Genomic DNA, 20,399 nt, shown 5'->3' on the forward strand with positions numbered 1-20,399 from the left:
AAACCAAAAGCTGCTTCTTTGCAAAGATCAATAAAATTGATAAACCCCTAGGCCAGACTGATGAGGAAAAAAGAGACCTAAATTACCATTATCGGGAATGTAAGAGGGAACATCACTACAGATCCATTCCACAGCTCTTAAAGGATAATATGAGACTAATGAATAACTTTAGGACAATAAGCTAGACAACTTAAGATGAAATGGACAGGAAGAGAGATGTCAGCAAGATGGAGGAATAGGAGATACCAATCTTGGTGTGCCCCCACCAAAAACAATAATTAGACAGCTAGGGATAAATGAAAACAGCCCTGGGGGAGCACAGGAGTCAAATTAAGAACCTACAGCAATACTGCAGAGCAAATAAAGAATAAACACTCAGAAAGAATCACTAGAGAGAGAGGCTTAGCTGAAACATCTGGAAATGGCTAAGAACAAAGAAGGGTGGAGGCTGTCAGCAAAAGCCACAGAGTGGGTGCCACTGAGGTCCCCAGTGACTTGCTCTACAGAAGAGCTCTACAGCCTGTGCCACTGAGGACCTCAATAGCCCCCATGACAGAATCCCTGCAGCTTTCACAGCAGAGGACTCCATAGTGTTTGCTGGTAACTGACCTCTGCAGCCTGCTCCGGAAAGGAAACTGGCACCTTTTACCACTGTGGTAACTCCTGGGGGAGCACAGGAGTCAAATTAAGAACCTACAGCAATACTGCAGAGCAAATAAAGTGGGTGCCACTGAGGTTCCCAGTGACTTTCTCTACAGAAGAGCTCTACAGCCTGTGCCACTGAGGACCTCTTGCTGTTGCTGGAAGACCCTGCTGAGCCACTCCCAGGAGACAGGGTTGCCAGCCCTACCTTCAACTGCACCCCAGAGCCCTGGCTGCTCTACATGTACCTGCACATCAGATCTCAGCTCCAAGGCTGATCCACATGTGTGCACATTTTAGGCACCAGAGCCACTGAAACTGCAGGCTAGCCAGCATCCCAGACCCCAGACTGCTGTTACTCTATGAGCATACATGCCCCACTCCCGGATCTGTGGCTGAGCTAACCATGCCCATGCCTCTGGCCACCACTGCCACCACGGCTACCACCAACCACCACCGCCACCACAAGAGAGTGCTCTAAAATGAGAAACACTGCCAAGAGGGATCCCCTTGGCCATGACACACCCATGAGAGAAAAAGAGGTTAGGAGGTCGCAGCAGCCTTTGCCACCAAAGACTGTAACAGCCCTTACTGCCACTGCAGACACCTGTTTCTTTACCGATACTGACTTCAGCTAATGGAGCTGAAGGTGAACTATGCCACTGGGCCTTTCTGGGAGTTGGAACCATTGCACTCCAACCATCCAGCACCCTTGCACACACCCACGGGTAAAGGCCTTTGCCCACTAAAACCAGTCTATAAAGTATGGAAGAGATGACTGCTCTATCAAATGCACAGACATCAACACAAGGTTACAAGAAACTTAAAAAATTAAGGAAATGTAACACCACAAAGAAACACAGTAATTTTCTACTAACTGACTCCAAAGAAATGGGTGTCTACTATTTGCCTGAAAAAGAATTCAAAATAATTGTTTTAAGGAAGCTCAGTAGCTACAAGAAAGTAGATAGACAACTCAACATAAACAGGAAAACAATGCATGAACAAAATGAGAAGTTCAACAGAAAAACAAATAAAAAACAAAAGGAACCGAACAGAATTTCTAAAGCTGAAGAATGAATTAAATGAAAAATATAATACAGAACATCAATAACAGACTTGTCAAGCAGAAAAAAGAATCTGTGAACTAAAAGACAGGTCATTAGAAATTATCCAGTCAGAGGAGAGAAAAAGGAATGAAAGAAAGTGAATCCAGGAAGCAGAAGGAAGGAAATATATAAAGATCACAGGAGAAATAAATGAAGCAACAGAAAAGATCAATGAAACTACGAGTTGGTTTTTTGAAAAGATAGAATTGACAAACCTTTAGCTAGACTAAGAAAAAAGAAAGAAGACTCAAAAACAAAGGGTCATAAGAGACTACTATGAACAAATATATACCAACAAACTGGATAACCTAGGAAAAAAAGAGTAAATTGCTAGAAACATACAACCTACCCAGACTGAATCGCAAATAGGAAATCTGAATAATTATAACTAATAAGGAGATTAACTCAGTAATCAAAAACTTCTGATCAGACAAAATAGCAAACATTCAAGGAATCAATGCCAACCCTTTCCCACAACCTTGCCAATGTTTATACCTCGCCTTTCTGAGAACAGCCATCCTAACAGATGTGAGGTAATAGTTCATTGTGGTTTAGATTTATATTTCCCTAATGATTAGTGATGATGAGCACCTTTCACGTACCTGTTTTTCATCATTGAGTATGATGTTAGTTGTGGGTTTGTCATATATGGCCTTTAGGTTTATATATTACTTTTATAAGTATGGGAGAGAGGGGGGATAATTAGTTTAAACAACACCCAAAAACTACAAAAAACATTAACAGTCAGTCTCCTGGTGTTATATCTTCTTTAAGATTTTGACACAATTCCAGTCTCCAAAATACAACAAATTTAATGTGGTTTGGCTCAACCATAAGCATTCTAACCACTTTCAGCAAAAATATATGCCATGCTGCAAATTTACAAGAATTTTGTTAGACCACGAAGGTAACAACAACAACATCTAACAGCCTTATTATTATTGTTGTTATACTTATTTTCATATCATTATTTTATCTCATATCAATCTCAGCCTCTATGTCCGAGTATACTGCACCAAGCTACTCTTCAGGGAGTTACTTCCTAGTCCTATGTCAAGTGTCCAGGAGTGCCATCTCCAAGTTTCATACCTCAGTGTACACTTTTCAATCTGCTGTCTTCTCAGTTTACCATCAGAGATCCAGTTGAAATGCCAGTAAATTCCATGAAAGCATTTCTGATTTGATCAGCAAAACTAATAGTTCCCTTCCCAATATGCCATAATACTGGTTCATTCTATGACAGAAATAACTACATTTTGTTTTAGTTGGGAATACATGTTTCAATCTCTTGATCTTGACTATGAACTCATTCCCTGAAGTAATGTTAAGTTTCTGCTGCACATCTGGTGGCCAACCTGAAGGCCTGGCACATTGCTGATGCTCAACAGACATTTGTTGAACTGCACTGAATTCAGAAGGATTATCAGAACTTAAAACGAGCATGTCACATTCGGTGCCGGGAAAAGTAGCTTCACGTTAGTGTGTTTCTCACCTTCTACCTTTATCAGACCTGCAGCAGATTTTGTTCTCTAGGGGTTTTGTTTCTGTGGTTTCTATTAAGTGGTATCGCTATATTATATTAATAACTGCTATATTAATAACATCGCACTGGAGTGTTATTCTGACCATCTGAAGGTAAATGCCACCAATGCATTTTAAATTCTCAGCTGCACATCCTCTAAATTGAAATCATGACATATAACAATCTGGGTATGAGTGAAGTTTTGCCAGAAGAACAAATGTCAGTGACACTGACAGCTTTAATTATCATGTTTGGAATTTAATGTATAAACCCATATTGATAAGGAACAATTTTGCTTCAGAATAATTTTTAAAAACTTAAAAGGCAGGATATTAGTTCACATCAAATACTTCACAATCTAAAAGATTCTATTTTCATAATTTAAAAACAAAGGATGACTGCTATAAAAATCTATTAACTTCTCAAGTGGAAATTTCTCCATTTCAGAGAGATTGTAAACTCTATTAAAGAGAGCACTTCCACAAATACAAAAACAAAAGGAAGTACATAATAGCAGTGTCTAAAAGGTAAATAAGATACTGCATATTATTAAGAGGAGTCAAAGATCAAAAAACCATAAATTCTCCTACTCTGCTTGGTACAGGTTGTTCTCATATTAAAGGCCCATAGCAAATTAGGCTCAACGATTAGATAATTAGAAAAATATCAAAGGTCTAAAGCTTAAAAAGCAGAGATCAGATATATTTACTGCAAATGGTTAGACAAGCTGTCTATATTTTAAACTTGGAACTCAGAGAGATGAAAAGGATGAATTCATAATGCCAAGGTTTATGGCAAGAACTCAGGGCCTCCTGACCCTGGGTCTTACAATTACTTCCCAGAACAAATGTCAATTCCTTCCTCTGTAAGACTAGCCTTCATTCTACATTGAGCAGATAAAAATTACTAAGTCACAGGCTTGCTAAATAAATAGCTTCAGGTTTACCAGATTTCTAAAATAAATAAAATATTCCCACTCCAACATTTTATTTTATTGTTTTCTACTTACAAAGTCTTGACGTATATCGTTGAAGTCTTTGCCATATTTTTCTAGTGCCTCTTCAAATAAACTAGCTTCGGAGGCTGACCATTCTTCCATTTCATCTCTGCATAAAACAGGTCCTCCAAGTGGCACTAAGACACTAATTGCACTGCTCAAATCATAACTGTGTCTATACAATGTATCCATAGCATGAAACTAAAGAAAACAAAAAAAAAACAGAGAAAATATCCGTAAATGCAAACTTCCTAGATTATTCAAGAACAGAAACACTAAAATGCATGATGTACTTAGTTAAAAATAATATATGTAGGTAGTATTTATTTTTTAACAAAATTAAGAAAAATTTAACCAAGATTACTTAATAATTATTCAAAATATCATTTATTGCTTTAAGAAAATGTTGATATATATCTTTTAAGGCATATATATTTTTAAATGCATTCATTTGTTATAGCAACTTAACCACGAAGATCCAGGACCTCCAATTATTAAATTGGGAACCCAGTAAGTTTCATCATCTTTTTGGTTAAAAAAGCCAACATCACTTCAGCTTCTGTACAAGGTTAGCATAGCCTTCCTTAACAAGGGAAAAATAGGTAATATATCAGAGAGTGAGAAAAATATTCTCAGGTTGGGTTAAGGGAATGATGTATTAAGAAGGAGAAACAGAAAGAAAACAGTGGAATTGAGAATGAATGACAATAATACAAAACAAAATTACATATTCCTGTTAAACAAAACAAAACAAAAAACAAAATTACCTATCCATGTTAAAAGAATAACTTGGTTGAGATTTTATAAAACCAAGAATAGATGAATAGCATTGCTTGGAATAGCTAGGCCAGTGGGAGTTTCCTATATTTTTCAAAGGAGAGTGATTTGAAGCATAATTTGAAAGGAGGAAAGATAAGTTAGGATAATATAACTGGCTTTATGCAAAAGTCCCTTGGGTCTAGCTTATTTAAAAAAAACATTTTCCTCCCATCAGAAGCAGTCAATAAAGTAGGTTCCAAAATGTCAAAACCTTGAGTTTTGAAAAACTTTTGATGGTTTTTCTATGGGAGAGAAAGCGATTCATTCATAACATGCATGCATATTTGTACATGTAGCAGGAAAACTGCAAAACAGGACATTAGCCTGTCTTTGGATAAGCATATAGGTGTAGCGCAGATTTGGTTGGCAAAGTGATCAAATCTTTGCCAAGTGAGAACTAGTTCTGTTTAAACTTTCTAACATGAAAGCCAAGTCTTGCACTTTTTTTTTTTTTACACAGAGATCTTCTGGTATTTATTAAAATTTTCATAAATGAGGAGGTGTACATTTATGTGACAAGTCTCTTAAAAATTTAGTTTATGAGTCATCCCTAAATATCTGGTAGGGGACAATGGACAGTTCCCTATTTGCACAGAGCATAAAAATAAGCTCAAATATCAACTAAAATCTGTTAAAGAAAAAAATCATTAGCAAACATATACAATGAAATATATATTTATACTGTGACACATTAAGACATTGAATAAGGGTATAAAACATGAACTTGTTGACAGAGTTAAAGACAAGACTTGTGGTATGTAGACATGTTTAGGTACAGTAACTGCTTTACTAAGGGTTTACATCTCACTTAAAATAAATCATTGGATTCCACAAAATAAAAGCAAATAGGGATTTCATTACCAATTTCCTAGTTAAATCACAGCTAAGACCACCGACCATGTGTAGTCTTGCTTTATGTGTCACAATTATGGAATAATAACTTCACTTTCAAGTGAATTTCTTCTCACTCTTCTTCACCAGAGGTTAGAAAATATTAAAATTAATCTTTACTCTTTGTTTGTGCTCTACAAACTTCAGAATCAAAATCCATTTCTCTAGCCAATCTTCGCACTTGACAAACTTGGAAGTTTAGCTGTAGTGTACACTGCTATATGCTTTTACATCATCCCTGAAACTAAATAATTACTGTTTTTGGATATCTGACCTATGAAAATGGAAAGAAAATGCAATAACATTTAGGGATCCCTTCAATTAATAATACATTTCTATAAATGAGTATTTTTAAAACTCCTAAATTTAAAATGGATAACGAAACTAAAAAAGATGAAATGGTATTCAAAATCAATAATTATACAAATTAACTGTGCTGCTGAGATTCCTCAGGAGGTAGGAGTAATTTTTATAATTAACAGGTACTCTGAAACCAAAGTGACAAAATTAAATCAGTTTTCTCAACTGATTATACCAACCACTCAAAGCATGAATGAGTTTTCAGTCTTTTGTTCATGTTGGATGAATGAAAATGTTCTTTTTACAGGCACTTTTAAAACTGATGATGAGGTATTATCTATTTAAGGCTTCAAAAAGCCATAGTAATATCTTAGCCCTTATAAGTAAGTGATTATGACCAAAATCTCAAGTGATTTAATATCTTCTTTACAGAGTGTGTTTGTGTTTTTGAACAATGAAGTAAGCATTTGCTTTTGGAAGACTAGCTCTTACATTGTGCCACCAATCAAATGGAAAGAATGGGTTAGACTCACAGCTGACTAGGAGCTATGAAACCTCTAAAGCCCACATTTATACCACAGCCCAGAGGAGAGTGCAGCAATGGTTTATATGTATAGAAAATAAACATCCACCCAGGCACATACAGTATGGAATTCCTAGGGAATACTTCTGTTAAAATCAATGACCAACTTCACAAAGAAAACCAGAGGATCACATCATTTGTTAGGAGTCCAAACTAATGCCATATTTCTGACACACATAATGGTTTCTTTTGAATGGACTTAATATTTATAGTCTAATCTTACCCTAAAAAGCTGTAAGTAAAACACAGAAGATATTTTCTATAATAGAATAGACAACATTCAGTGAAGACTCACAGAAATAAGCTGAGAAAGACCAAGAAGTTTAACTAATAACCAATGACTATTGTTTATCAGTAAGATAATAACTCAAAAAGCTACACATAAGAGAACATACTGGTTGGTTCCATTTATATGAACTTTGAGAAGAGTAACAATTGATAGTGAGAAGAGACAGAATAGTCATTACCTCAGACGAGGGGGCTCACTGAAATGGGGAGGAGCATGAGAAAACCTTTTTGAGATTTGGGAAATGTTCTTTATCTAGATCTGGGTAGTTGTTACATGGACATATAAACACGTAAAAACGTATAAGCTATGTACCTACGTGTAGGGTACTTAATACACTTTACTATATGTATGCCTCAATTTAAAATACAATTAAAAAAAACGCAGTCTTCCCTTCACATACTTTACAAAGTTACCATCTTTACAATAGCTTATACAGATACACACAACAAGATCCATTCAAATCTAAATTTTAAAAATCATAAGAACTCAGCACAAGCTGTTCTCTTTGCCAAATAACACTGAAGGTGTTGTCACATTTCATCTCATTCATAACAGATGGAGATGACAAACAAAGTATTTTAGGAGAAAGACTGACAATGAAATCTTGGCAGTGGAATTCTCATCTTTTGTTCATTAAGCAGAATCACTCTATGGTAGACTGGGTTACTGTTCAGCAAATATTCACCCCCTCCTCTGGACCTCCATAGGAGAGTATTCTTCTACTCAAATGTTGTTGGGCCTCGCCATGTGACTTGACTGGCCAATAGGATCTTTAGATATGTGATTTAACAGAGCCCTGACATTTGTTTGTGCATTTGGACTTGCCCTCTTGTGTTAATGACTTTTGTCAACAGAAGACAAAAGACACATGATGATCTGGACACAACCTGCAGATTGTCTAGGATTCTGCTGAACCAGAGTAGGCACCTAAATCAGCCCAGTCTAGTTCAGCAGAATTCTAGACAATCTGTAGAGAAGTATACAAGAAATTAATGCTCACTGTTCTAAGTCACTATAATTCTGGGCCGTGTAATGAATACTGTATTTTCCTCTTTGAGAATAAAGAACATATTCAGTCACAGCACTAGAAGTGGTGTGAGCAGACAGCTGTTGGTCCTCTTTGGAATGATCTCAATTAAAAAAGATTCATCACCCAAGACCATGCCCTCTTTCTGAGGCAGCCTGCCACCAATGACAGAGAAGTGTAAAGGCCCAGACTTTTACCCTGATTTGGGACAACTCTTCAGAGCATCCCATGGAGTCAGCTGAGGCTTTCAATCAGACTGTACCATAGTCTACCTTCTCCCTCTCTTTTCTCCTGCTTCCTTCCCTTCACTTCCACAGTTGTTGATCCCTAATAAATTTCCTGTATGCAAATCTCCATCTCAAAGTCTGTTTCTCAGGAACTCAACCTGTAACATGTAGCATTATTTTGACAACAGCTAAGTGATACACATATATATTCAATACTAACTACTGATTTGCTCAGAATTTTACAAAAAACTTTGTATGTATACCTCCAGCACAAATACAGCATTCATAACATCAAATCTATTTAAAAATTAATAAGCATTAATGAGCAGAAGGTGAATATAATAAGCAGAAGGTGAATATAAACGAGTAAACCTCAAACCATGATTAAGGCATATTTCTTAGATATAAAAAAAAAAAGTATGCCGTTTACTCTCAATTTTTGCTTCAATGCATAATACTCAAAACAAAATCTCTCATTCACCATTAAATTTCTTAAGACTTAGCTGTCATTTATGCAAATCTATAAGACACCCTGAGCCATGTTCTTATGTGTACACATACCTTTTGATCATTATCACAAGTTATAGGGACAGCAGGCCATGGTAATTCCTTGGCCCTAAAAGTCATTTCCAAACTTACCACGAGCAGAACTATGGGTTCTTAATCCTTGGCTGTGACCTGGACACAAACTAGACAAATATATAATATGACTGTGAACTGTGTGAAGACACTGGAGAACAATCAATGCAGGCAAGGAGTGATTAAGATAATTCAGCAAGAGGAAGTATGACAGGTGAATTACTACTTTGAGAGCATTTTCTGGACTTTTATGAGGGAGACTAGATCCGAACAGAAAGTTTCCTTTTCACTAGGCTGAGATGAAAGTGGGCAAGGCTTGAAAAATAAAATCCTAGGGAGGATTATAATCCAGGCCCTAAAGGAAATAACACATTAAAAGAAGTGGTAGCATATGTGTTCTCTGACCACAATCTCCAAGGCAATTAAGATAAATTTGTGAACCTCATTTGCTTGGAAATTAGCAATCAAATGCAAAATTATAAAGTAAGTTAGAAAATACTTAGAGCTAAATGATAATGAAAATACTAATATATCAAAGTATACGAGAGGTGATAATTAAAGGGACATTTACAATTTTAAATATTGCTAAGTAGACGAATAAAATTAATGGGCTAAGAAATGGTCTTAAAACTGGAACAGGAATATCAGAGTAAATGCAAAGAAATGTAAAAGAAAAGAACAAAAAGTAAAACAGAAAAGCATACAATAAAAAAATCAACTAAACTAAAATCTCATTCTTTTAGACAAAAGAAATCTCTGATTAAACTACAAGGAAAAAAATGGCAAACAACACAAACAATAACATGGATGAAAATTATTTATAGCTACAGACAGAGCAAATTTTTCTAATTAGAAGATACTATAAAAACTGTGTTGATAAATTTGAAAACTTAGGAAAAAATGGAAAATCTCACAGGCTGACATAACTGACCAAAATGGACTTAAGTGTAATAAAAACTTATTCTAATTATAAATTAAATTATAACCACAACCCAAATCTAGGGACATTCTAAAAAAAAAGGCCTGTACTCTCTTCAAAATTGCCATGGTTATTAAAAGCAGACAAAATATGGAATTGTTCAGGATTGAAGAAAATTATAAAGAGCTACAATAAGTGATTCTCAAGTAGACCTTGAACCAGAAAAGAACTTTTTCTTTTGTTATAAAGAATATTACTGGGACAAGTAGTACATCTGACTAAAGCTTCCAGATTAGATAATGGCAATATAGCGATGTTCATTTTCTGAATCTGACAATAGTACTGTGGTTATAGAAGAGAATATCCTTATTCAGCATCTCAAATATTTAGTAATGTGGGACATCTTTTCTGAAACTTACTCTCAAACTGTTCAGAAATAGTATGTGTAACAAGAGAATGATAAAGGAAATGTACTAAATGTTAATATTTGGGGCGTTTGGGTGAAGGGAATATAGGAAGTCTTAGTACTATTTTGCATGATCTCAAAATACAAAGATAAGTTTTAAGAAATTATAACCACAAGCCTCCATTAATACCTGTAAATACAAATCTCTTCACCATTACCCCTAGACAGAAAAAAATAATTACCCCATAGTTCATATCTATAATGATTTTTCTTTTTTTTTAAAGAATCAAATCTTCTATTTTGTGAAGGCTGTCTGGATTATAGTTTTATATATTTGTTGTCTTTCATTTTAGGGGGACATTTTTCTTTGGGAATTTATGTTAAAGCTCCTTTAACTATGTTATTTGAATTACTTTGTAGAATCCTCTTATCCTTTTTCTTTTCTTTTAATTTTTTAAATTAAGTTTATTGGGGTAACATTGGTTAATACAATTATATAATTTTCAGGTGTACATTATAATTTGACATCTATATATTCTATTGTGTGTTTACCATCCAAAGTCCAGTTTCCTTCAGCTACCATATATTTGATCCCCGTTACCTACTTCACCCTCCCCCAACCCCCTATATTTGACTTCCTTTACTTTGTCTACCCCGTCCCTCCGTCTTCTTCCACCCCCTATCCTCTGGTAACCACTAGTCCATTATCCATGTCCATGAGTCTCTGTTTGTTTGTCTGTTCATTTGTTGCTTGTAGGTTTATATCCCACATATAAGTGATCTCATGTGATTTTCAATTTTTTCTGTCTGGCTTTTTTTGCTTAGCATGATTATCTCGAGGTCCATCCATGATGTTGCAAATGGCAGGATTTCATCTCTTCTTATGGCTGAGTAAGATTCCATTGTATATATGTACCACAGCTTCTTTAGCCAATCATCTATCGTAGGACACTTTGGTTGCTTCCATGTCCTGTGAATAATGCTGCTATGAACATCGGTGTGCAAATACCTTTTCGGATATGTGTTTTCAAGTCTTTGGGGTAAATACCCAGTAGAGGGATTGCTGGGTCATATGGTAGATCAATTCTTAGTCTTTTGAGGAACCTCCATACTGTTTCCCTTAGTGGCTATACCAATTTGCAGTCCCACCAGCAGTGTGTGAGTGTTCCTTTTTCTTTGCATCCTCTCCAACACTTGTTATTACTTGTCCTGTTGACAACAGCTTTTCTAACAGGTGTGAGATAGTAGCTCATTGTGGTTTTAATTTGCATTTCCCTAATAGCTAGCGATGTTGAGCATCTTCTCAAATATTTGTTGGCCATTTGTATGTCCTCTAGGGAGAAGCATCTGTTCAGGTCCTCCGCCCATTTTTTGACTGGATCGTTTGTTTTTTTGTTGTTATTGAGTCGTATGTGTTCTTTGTATATTTTGGATATTAGGCCCTTATCGGAGGCGTTGCTTGCAAATGTATTTTCCCATTCGGATGGCTGTCTATTTTCCTTGTTGACGGTTTCTTTTGCTTAGCAGAAGCTTTTTAGTTTGATGTAGTCCCATTCTATAATGATTTTTCTGATGCTTCTTATATTAGTGTCAAATTCATGGGGGAAAAGTAAAGTAAAAGGCTATGTATTTAAAAAAACAAACTAACTAAACTTCAATTTAACAGAAAGATGAATAAATAGACCTCAATACACACAAACAATTCTCTTAGGACAGTTTGCAGTATCTCTAAGCTCATTTAATTTAATTTTAAAATTCTCATCCGCAATAGATCCTCAGACAAAAAGTGTGTCTAATGTAGAATATTATTGCCTTAATGATGTATCTACAAGGAAAGATAATTCCATGTTTCATTATTTGCACTGCAGTAGTAGTCCATTCGTTCTAATCTAATCTTACCGAAGCATGGATATTACTCATAAGTAAATTGACTTTTAAAAAATTATATAAATTCTCGCTCTATCAATTTTACATTCATTTTAAGGGCTACATTTCTGGTGTAAGTTGGTGTCTAAAATGTCAACCAAAAGATTTAAATGTGCTGCTGAGTCCAATTTCTTTAAATAATGTAATGACTGTGATTTGCAAACTCTCCTCAAATACCCAATATCCTCAAGGCCCTAAATGAAATATGTGATTTGAAGAGAACTCACAAATAAAGAAAATAAAGCTCAAGATTACTGGCTAGCATTTTTACAAAGAGTTAATATCTGAAGAATAAAATTATTGTTGGTTAAATCAACTTCCTATATTAGGAAAATAAGTTAATTGTCTTTTCAACGTTTTTCTTGAAGGAAAAATTTTTATTGTAAAAATTATTGCTTGTTTTAAGGAGAAATCATATAGTGATTTTCTTGTAACAACCATAATGAAATGTCTGGTTAGTCACAGCTTAATGACCATATTCAAACTTAGTAATCTACTCCAATGGTGGTAAAAACGGCATGACAAAACCCCTTTTAGATAATCAACAATGCTACAAAATCAGAAGAAAGTAAATGAGACTCAACAAAGATTGGAGGGGAAATGCATCACTGTTATCATCTCAATAACAACTTTTATTGAACTCTTACATTGTGCCACATGCTGTTCTAAATTATTTACAGGAATTACAACATTTAATCCTCAAGTTGATGCTACAAGGTAACTCAGAGACAGACTTTTTGGGAGGCTGGAATGACAGTGCCAGAGTTCTTGTTCAGGACACTGAAGCATCATCTGCTTTCTTTCCCAGTGAGGACAGGGCCCAGGACTTCAAGAGGCATAAGAGCCCAGTATTTGTGAACATTATCTTAAATAAAAGTGTATAAACTGTTGAATGTAATTTCCTCTGAAATGATGATGGAAGCTCAAAGATTTGTGAGATAGCAATAAATTAGTTGTCTTCCACCTAACCTGGGCAGCTGAAGTCACAGAGCTCTATACCCCTTAGAGAACCTAGGGCTCAGGACAAACAGCCCTGAGGCATGCTCTGCAGAGCCACTGCATTTCCAACAAGTTCTATATGCTTGGATACTTTTATTAGCAACTTATAGAGGTGCATCTGTATACCCTTTGGTCAATCCATACCCGCTAAAGCAGGGCAAATAGGTTTTATTATTATTCCCATTGCAGATGAAGAAACTCAGACACAGGGAGGTTAAATAACTTGCATAAGGCTATGTGGATTATAAGCTATAAATCCAGGGGGTAAAAAACCCATAGAATCATAAAAGTGTACCCACCATTTATATACCCATGTTCATAGCATTATTCACAATAGGCAAAGGTAGAAGAAACCTATTGATGAATGGATAAATAAAATGTAGTATACGCATACAACGGAATATTATTTTCAGCCTTAAAAAGGAAGGAAATGCTGACATACTACAACATGGATGAACCTTAACCAAGTGACATTAAGTTAAGTGAAATAAGCCAGCACAAATGGGCAAATGTTGTATGGTTCCACTTAAATGGGGTATCGAGAGTAGTCAAAAATTTACGAAGAGACAAAAAGTGGAACACTGTGGTTGCCGAGGGCTAAGAATTGGGAGAATGAGGAGTTATTGCTTAATGAGTACAAATTTTCGGTTAGGGAAGATGAAAAAATTCTGGAGATCGATGGTGGTGATGGTGGCACAACAAAGTAGATACTTAATACCAGAGAACAGTACACTTATAAATGGTTAAAATGGTATATTTTATGTTGTGTGTATTTTACTATAATTTTTAAACAAGTGTATCCAATACCTAAATTTTCTGTAACTCCTGGTCTTCAGACTGTATGTACACAGCTCTGGTGATATGATGAAATTAGAATTCATATATATTACAGATAAGATGCAGTTGGCAAAAAAAAAAAGATTAAAATGCTTAAAACAGACTATTTTAAAAAGAATCCATCCGAGAGACAGAAATTAATTTGTTTGTCCTCAAATATTTACTGAACACCTAGTATATAGGAATTACGTTTGGTGCTGGGGATTCAACAATGAGGAAAGATAGATACAGTCACTATACTAATGGATGTTAAAAGCTGACATGTGGGGGGTAATGGGAAGGAGAGAGATATAGTCTTGCTGACCTGCTTTTAAGGATCTGGGTTTTCACCCTAAATGCAATTAAAAGCCACTAAAAGGATATAAGACAGGAGACAGCAAAATCACAGCTACATTTTTAAAAGATCAGATGTAATAAAAGAATTAGAGATATTCCAGGATAATACTTCCTCCCTACTAAATCAACACAGCTTGACCTTTCTCAGAACCAGACTCAGCATCAGGAAGCCTAAATTTCTAGTCCTGATTCTGTCACTAATTAAATGTGAGTCTTTATGTAAGTTACTTTACCATTATTTCTAAAATAGTCTAAAACGGGAGATTGTGAAAGCCCTAAACAACTCAAAAAGCTCTTTTCTTAGGATCCTAATCTCCAGTGTGCTTTAGTCCTCAGAGTCTAGGCAAAAGAGAAATGCAGTACCAATATAATTACCTATTCTCAGAGACTGAGGCTTTGCTTCCACAATAGCTCCCTAACAATGTACATGGGCACTCTGTCCCTCCGGCCACAAGGGTGCAGACAACAAACAGGAAGTTAATAAGCTAGAGTATCCACCAACTACTACTTACTAACCACCACAGGGATTAGTTTGTTCTAAAGAATTTTGTTTCCACAAAGGAAGGGCGGGGGTGGGGGAGGCTTGCTGAGGGAGGAGGAAAGGTCAATGCAGGTATTGTTGTAAACTGACTTTTTCTTTGCATATTATACAAAGTATACCTTTTAATGAAACAAGGGTGAAATCTATGAAGCCTCCATGGTTTCAATGTACTAATAATTATAAATCTTATTATATATCTTAGACTAGCAGTGTTTGAAATTCACAGTCCAGCTATGTTCGTCCCGGATCTCAAAATGAGGAAGTTAGATCTAGTGATCAGCAGGCAGCTTAATTACCTACTGTCAAAATATGACTGGTGATTTGACAAGTGGCATATATTGACTGTCACGTATAAATGAATGTGTCGGATTAGGGATGCTGAAAGCCCAATTACAGTCCTCATGGAAAAGTCACAAAGAAAATCACCTAGAACAGGCTACTCAGGTTCCCACAGTTTCCGAACGAGGCATCTCTGCAGTGGGAGGTCTTCAGATCCACAGTGTGGTTACCGTATGGAAAAAAAAAAAAATACTAACCTGATATGTTACAGGAATGCAAACACTGTAGGAAAAATAAGAACTTGACTTTCCAAATTCAGCTGAATGATGAAACCATTTTCATTTAATGGTACAAAAGAACTTATCAGCCTTTCACAAGTTCTTTTTCGGAAACAATCTACAAAACTTATATTCTCAACATATTAATAATCAATTTTAACCACTCCCACTCATTTTTATAGAAATGCCTCAGGATCTTATATTTTAACAACAAAGTGGAAAGCATACCACTAGGAAAACAGGATTAAAGGTGGAAGTCATGGCATCTAATATAACAAAGGGCATTGATTTCTTCCTGCTTTCACAACTTCTAAGAGATGTCAATTATGGCACTAAAAATATAATGTCAACACAATAACAACATACAAAAAGAGTCTGAGTAAAGCTGAATCTAGAGTAGTTAGAGCAGGAAACCAGGGAATTTACATGTTGTAGACAAAAGAGCAGATCTTCTTCAGTGCTGCCTAATCCAAGGCAGACAAGAACATTTAAAGCCACGCCATTTTAATAAGAATGAGACAGAACAGGTAATCTGGTAGACAGGACTCCCCAGCAGGAGTCAAGAACAGATCCAAACCCTGTCTCCGAAACCAGCTGTACAAACATGCCAAAATACAATTTCCTGAGACTCTGAGTACACTTCTGCTTAAAAAGATAACAATTATAGTAATAAATAATTTAAGATAATAGATGTAATATAAAAGTGACCTCCAAATTGCTAAATACTAAAGGAAACCAAACAGAAGAGATAAAAACACTGGAGGATCTGAAAGCACCTGCCTAGAAGGAGCATAATAACCATGTATTGTAAAAGATACACCCAAATGATATTTAAAGTAATTAAGGTATATAGGTTGTGTCTTCTTTAAAATGCTTCTTTTATACATGGCCTTCATTGACAGAGACAGTTACTGAATCTTGAAAACTGTCCTCTTCCAAAAGAAATTCGTCTGCTGTCCCACCAGTCACCAGCAGTGAGCAGCAGAGTTACTGCACCTGCAAGCCAAGAGTCCATACACCTGCTGCTCACCTGGCAGACACATCTTCAGGCAAATCAGTCTCAACTGTTCTAAGAGCTTTGTACCACCTCAAGACATGACTTTCCACTCTCGGTCCTCAGACAAAATAGAGAGAATCTGCTGTGCTATGACAGGGATAGTATCCCCAGTTATAATCTGGGAAGCATTATCTCATAAGAACAATGTTAAACCACAAAAGACTGGGCTTCCTAAATAACCGTATAGCTATACAAGACAAGATCATGCAACATTAGAAAAAAAAACTTTCCAGGTTCTTATAATAGTGTTTATGTTATAGTGTTAGGGAAATATGGGCGGGAGGGGGGGGGCAGAATAGAAGACTGTTCTAAATGACTTTGTGTTCAAAACAGAGTTCACATGGGACTTAAGGTCTTATCAGTTATCATAATTTATTATAACGTGGTGCTTGTGCAGGGACAAGATATATAGGTCAATAAAAAGAACAGATTAGGAATCCAGAAGCAGATCTAAGCATATCTAGGACCTTGAAATAAGATAGAAGAGGCATTACAAAATCATGAGGAGACAACAAATTTAATAAAAGGTGGTGGGATGATTAATTTTCCATATGGAAAAAACGTTAGACCCCCAACTTTATTCTTAAAAATAAACCAGATATACTTCCAGTCTTAAATATGTATAAAATGTTAAAACTAAAAAAAAATAGAATAATATTGCAAGTGAAGATCAGACAAAGGATATAAATCCAAATTACAAAGAAGAAAAAAACTGAAGAGCTATAAACATATGAAAACATGCTTAAACTCACTAGGTAATCAGGTAAGTACAAATTAAAATGAGATAGCATCGAGTTTGTAAAAATGTTAAGTCTAAAAATACCAAGTGTTGAAGACAACATAAGAAAATAGATGGAGAAAGGAGAACACTCATTAAGTACTTGTGAAATTACAAATTTCAACCAGAAAAATCTGGCTGCATGTGGTCAATTTCAAAATGAGGACTGCCCTATGAATCATGTGAATTACTATTTCAATTGTAGTTCTAGCCTAGAAAAGGCTCACACGTATGCGTACAAAGGGAAATGTGTTGTAAATTTCAATGCAGCAAAAGAAAAATGTTTTTAAAGCACTTCAGATGTTCCTTGGTAAAAGAAAACATAAATAATGTGGTACAGTATTCTATAAAATACTACAAATACTACAAAGTAGTTAAAATGAGTGAACTAGGTATGTATTTATTAACATATCTAGATCTCAATAAGCAAATGGCAAAATGTTAGAGTAAATTTAAGCACACACAAAACAAATTATGTTGTTTGTGGATACATGAATACATAGTAAAACTATAAAAACAGACTATTATACATAATAATGTGTATTATGTATATATAATAATACAGTGGCTACCTCTTGACAGGAGGTAGGAGTGGTGAGGGTCATAAGTACAGATGAAGGAGGCTGAATAGGACTAGGGGGAAAATACTAGAGACTTCAACATTAACCCTAATGGTTGAAAATTATTTTAATGCAAAGAATTAAACTATTTATTTTAGGTGGCGTTATGTGGAGTTTTATTACATTACCCTCTGTCCTACTGTATAATTTGCTATTATTGTTTATAATGCAAAATAAATGGCTAAAAATCAGCCAGTAAAGAATATTGTACTCTGGGTAATGAGAACAAAACTTTTTTTTGGCTCCTGCTGTACTGTATTTTTCAATTTTTCATTATAAGCATATGTTAATTTTAGAATTGGGAAAATTTTGGGGGGGATGAAATATTTTTGAACAGAAAAATATATATGGTGGTGATTACATTCCATGGAGTTCTGGTTCATATAAATATCTGTCAACAAGATTTTGAAGGTTTTTACACACGTTTATCCATATTCTTGCTTCTTTGGTAGAATAAAAGTTTTATACAACCTATTTTGAAATCCCTAAACATTTATATGAAATATTACTGTACCAGTGAAGAGAACAAAATTTGCTTCTATAAACAACATTCTAGTCTTTAAAAAGGATAAAGAAAGACTCCATAATGGCTAAGACTATGAAGGCTTTCATCGCTATCTATAAATGTACAAAAATACAAGAAAGCATTATAGGAAACAAATTTGGTGTACATTCTGGTATGAAATTTTACATTATTATGATATTTTGTGGGAGGCATGTTAAATTAGAATATAATGAGAAAGTAATAAAATCTATCATTGTATTCTATTCTATGAGAAAATAAAATTGAAACTTTTATTACATGTAATATTGGTCAAATAACCTCACCAAACTTCAGTTTTATCTATAAAATGAGCAACCTACCATGCCCATCTATCTCCAAGGGTTGTGGCAACTGAATATAGTAATTAACTTCAACCAGCAAAAAACCTGCAGATCTACTTTGCTGAAGGGCACAGAGAGAGAAGCAAGTGCCAAGCCCGATGCCCAGCTAGGCATTAGTGGTATAATTAAGCTGAATACGGGCAGCTTTATTTGATCACCAACAGAAAAAGGAAATAGTCTTAGAAGATGGCAGCCAAAATGTAATGAAGTAATGTAAGAAAGTAGAACCTCTTTCTAATGAACAGACACAAAAACTTTAAATACTGGTACTGAATAAAGGTCATGACAAAAGAATAACTCCTATAACAATGGTTTTAAGAAGTGAAATCTTTTAAACTTAAAAAACTGTAAAGCATTATGTATGCTTTAGGTAATAGATAGAATGCATGAAAATAACACAGAAGTGAAAACAAATGGGTGTGAATGTTAAACTGTGTTCCCCAAAATATTTGTTACCATTTTGTACTTATGCCATGAATAGTCATTCTTACTTAGCTCACAAACACAAGAGAGAACTTAAGAATTAGACACGCCAGTTAACCAACGTGCCAAGCCAAATCAACCTTGCAGTCAGCAAGGCTAAGAGCCAAAAAGCTCTTATGTCTACAACAATGCTCTTATGGTAAAATTACACAAGTAGCAGAAGAAATAACCCCAAAATTTCAAAAAGCGTCTTACCAGGGTAATGTCTCGAGAAGCTGCAGCCGCACTCATATGCAAACTAGGCTGCCTTACAGAACTGCTGCAATCAAGGGCTCGAGCGAATGTCCCAACAGCACTGAATAAACCACAAAAACAAAAAGGAAAAGTCAAGGCTCTATTCTTTTTTTCTATTTAAAGTAATACATTTAGGTAGTGAATGAAAACCATAAAAGAAAAATCAAACAAGTTCTTGGATATTTGAGAATCTGCTATCAAATAAAAAGTATTTTCTATAAGATTTAAAAATTGAGAAGACAATTCACCATACATGAATCATTACATATAATTAAATTAAGAAAAAGTAGGATTGAGGAATAAAGAAGAGAAAGATCTATTTTTAAACACCATGACGTAAACAATTTGGTATTGAAATGTGCTCAAAAAATGAGAAGTAAATTAGCTTACAGAGTTTGACTATTACTGCAAAGCAAGTACTGACCCCTCCCACCTTTTTTTAGCCCAAATTGTGAAATCTCAATAACATTTTTTCTTTAAAATATCATCAACCTCTTCCTAAGGGCTCATTTCCATTTTTAAAAAATTACCATGACACTATCATCATTTAATGATTTAGAAGGACTTCCCATAGGTAGAGAACCCTAACTTTAAGAGACAAAGTATGAAATGAAGTTAAGACTTGCCGCTTGTTGCCCGTATTTTAAACACATTAGCTGAGGAAGAGATTACTTAAATGTTTTAATTAAAATACAACACGTGTGCAGAAAAGTACACATTGTACAGCTATTTAATTATGGCAAAGTGAAAGCATCCATGTCACCAACATCCAAGTCAAGAAACAGAAGGTAACAGTACTCCGGAAGACTCCTTCTGGTTCATTCCGAATCACTACT

The 20,399-nt window shown here is 35.1% G+C and overlaps 1 protein-coding gene across 6 annotated transcripts in view; it reads right to left on the reverse strand.

The window, feature by feature from the left end:
* The window catches only part of MTA3 (metastasis associated 1 family member 3), a 136,515-nt gene that overhangs the window by 39,773 nt on the left and 76,343 nt on the right, over window positions 1-20,399 (reverse strand). For all 6 annotated transcript variants that reach the window (XR_005658265.1, XM_039887293.1, XM_039887292.1 and 3 more), the window contains exons 8-9: window positions 19,525-19,624; window positions 4,283-4,471 (exon numbers count right to left, since the gene is read on the reverse strand). Coding sequence is in view for 5 of the 6 variants with exons in the window: in XM_039887293.1 (XP_039743227.1) it covers window positions 4,283-4,471; window positions 19,525-19,624 (289 nt within the window). In the remaining variant the exon portion in view is untranslated. The remainder of the gene's footprint in view (window positions 1-4,282; window positions 4,472-19,524; window positions 19,625-20,399) is intronic.

The sequence above is a fragment of the Pteropus medius genome, unplaced genomic scaffold, assembly GCF_902729225.1.
Source record: "Pteropus medius unplaced genomic scaffold, Ma_sr-lr_union100, whole genome shotgun sequence".
In the NCBI taxonomy this organism is placed as follows: Eukaryota; Metazoa; Chordata; class Mammalia; order Chiroptera; family Pteropodidae; genus Pteropus; species Pteropus medius.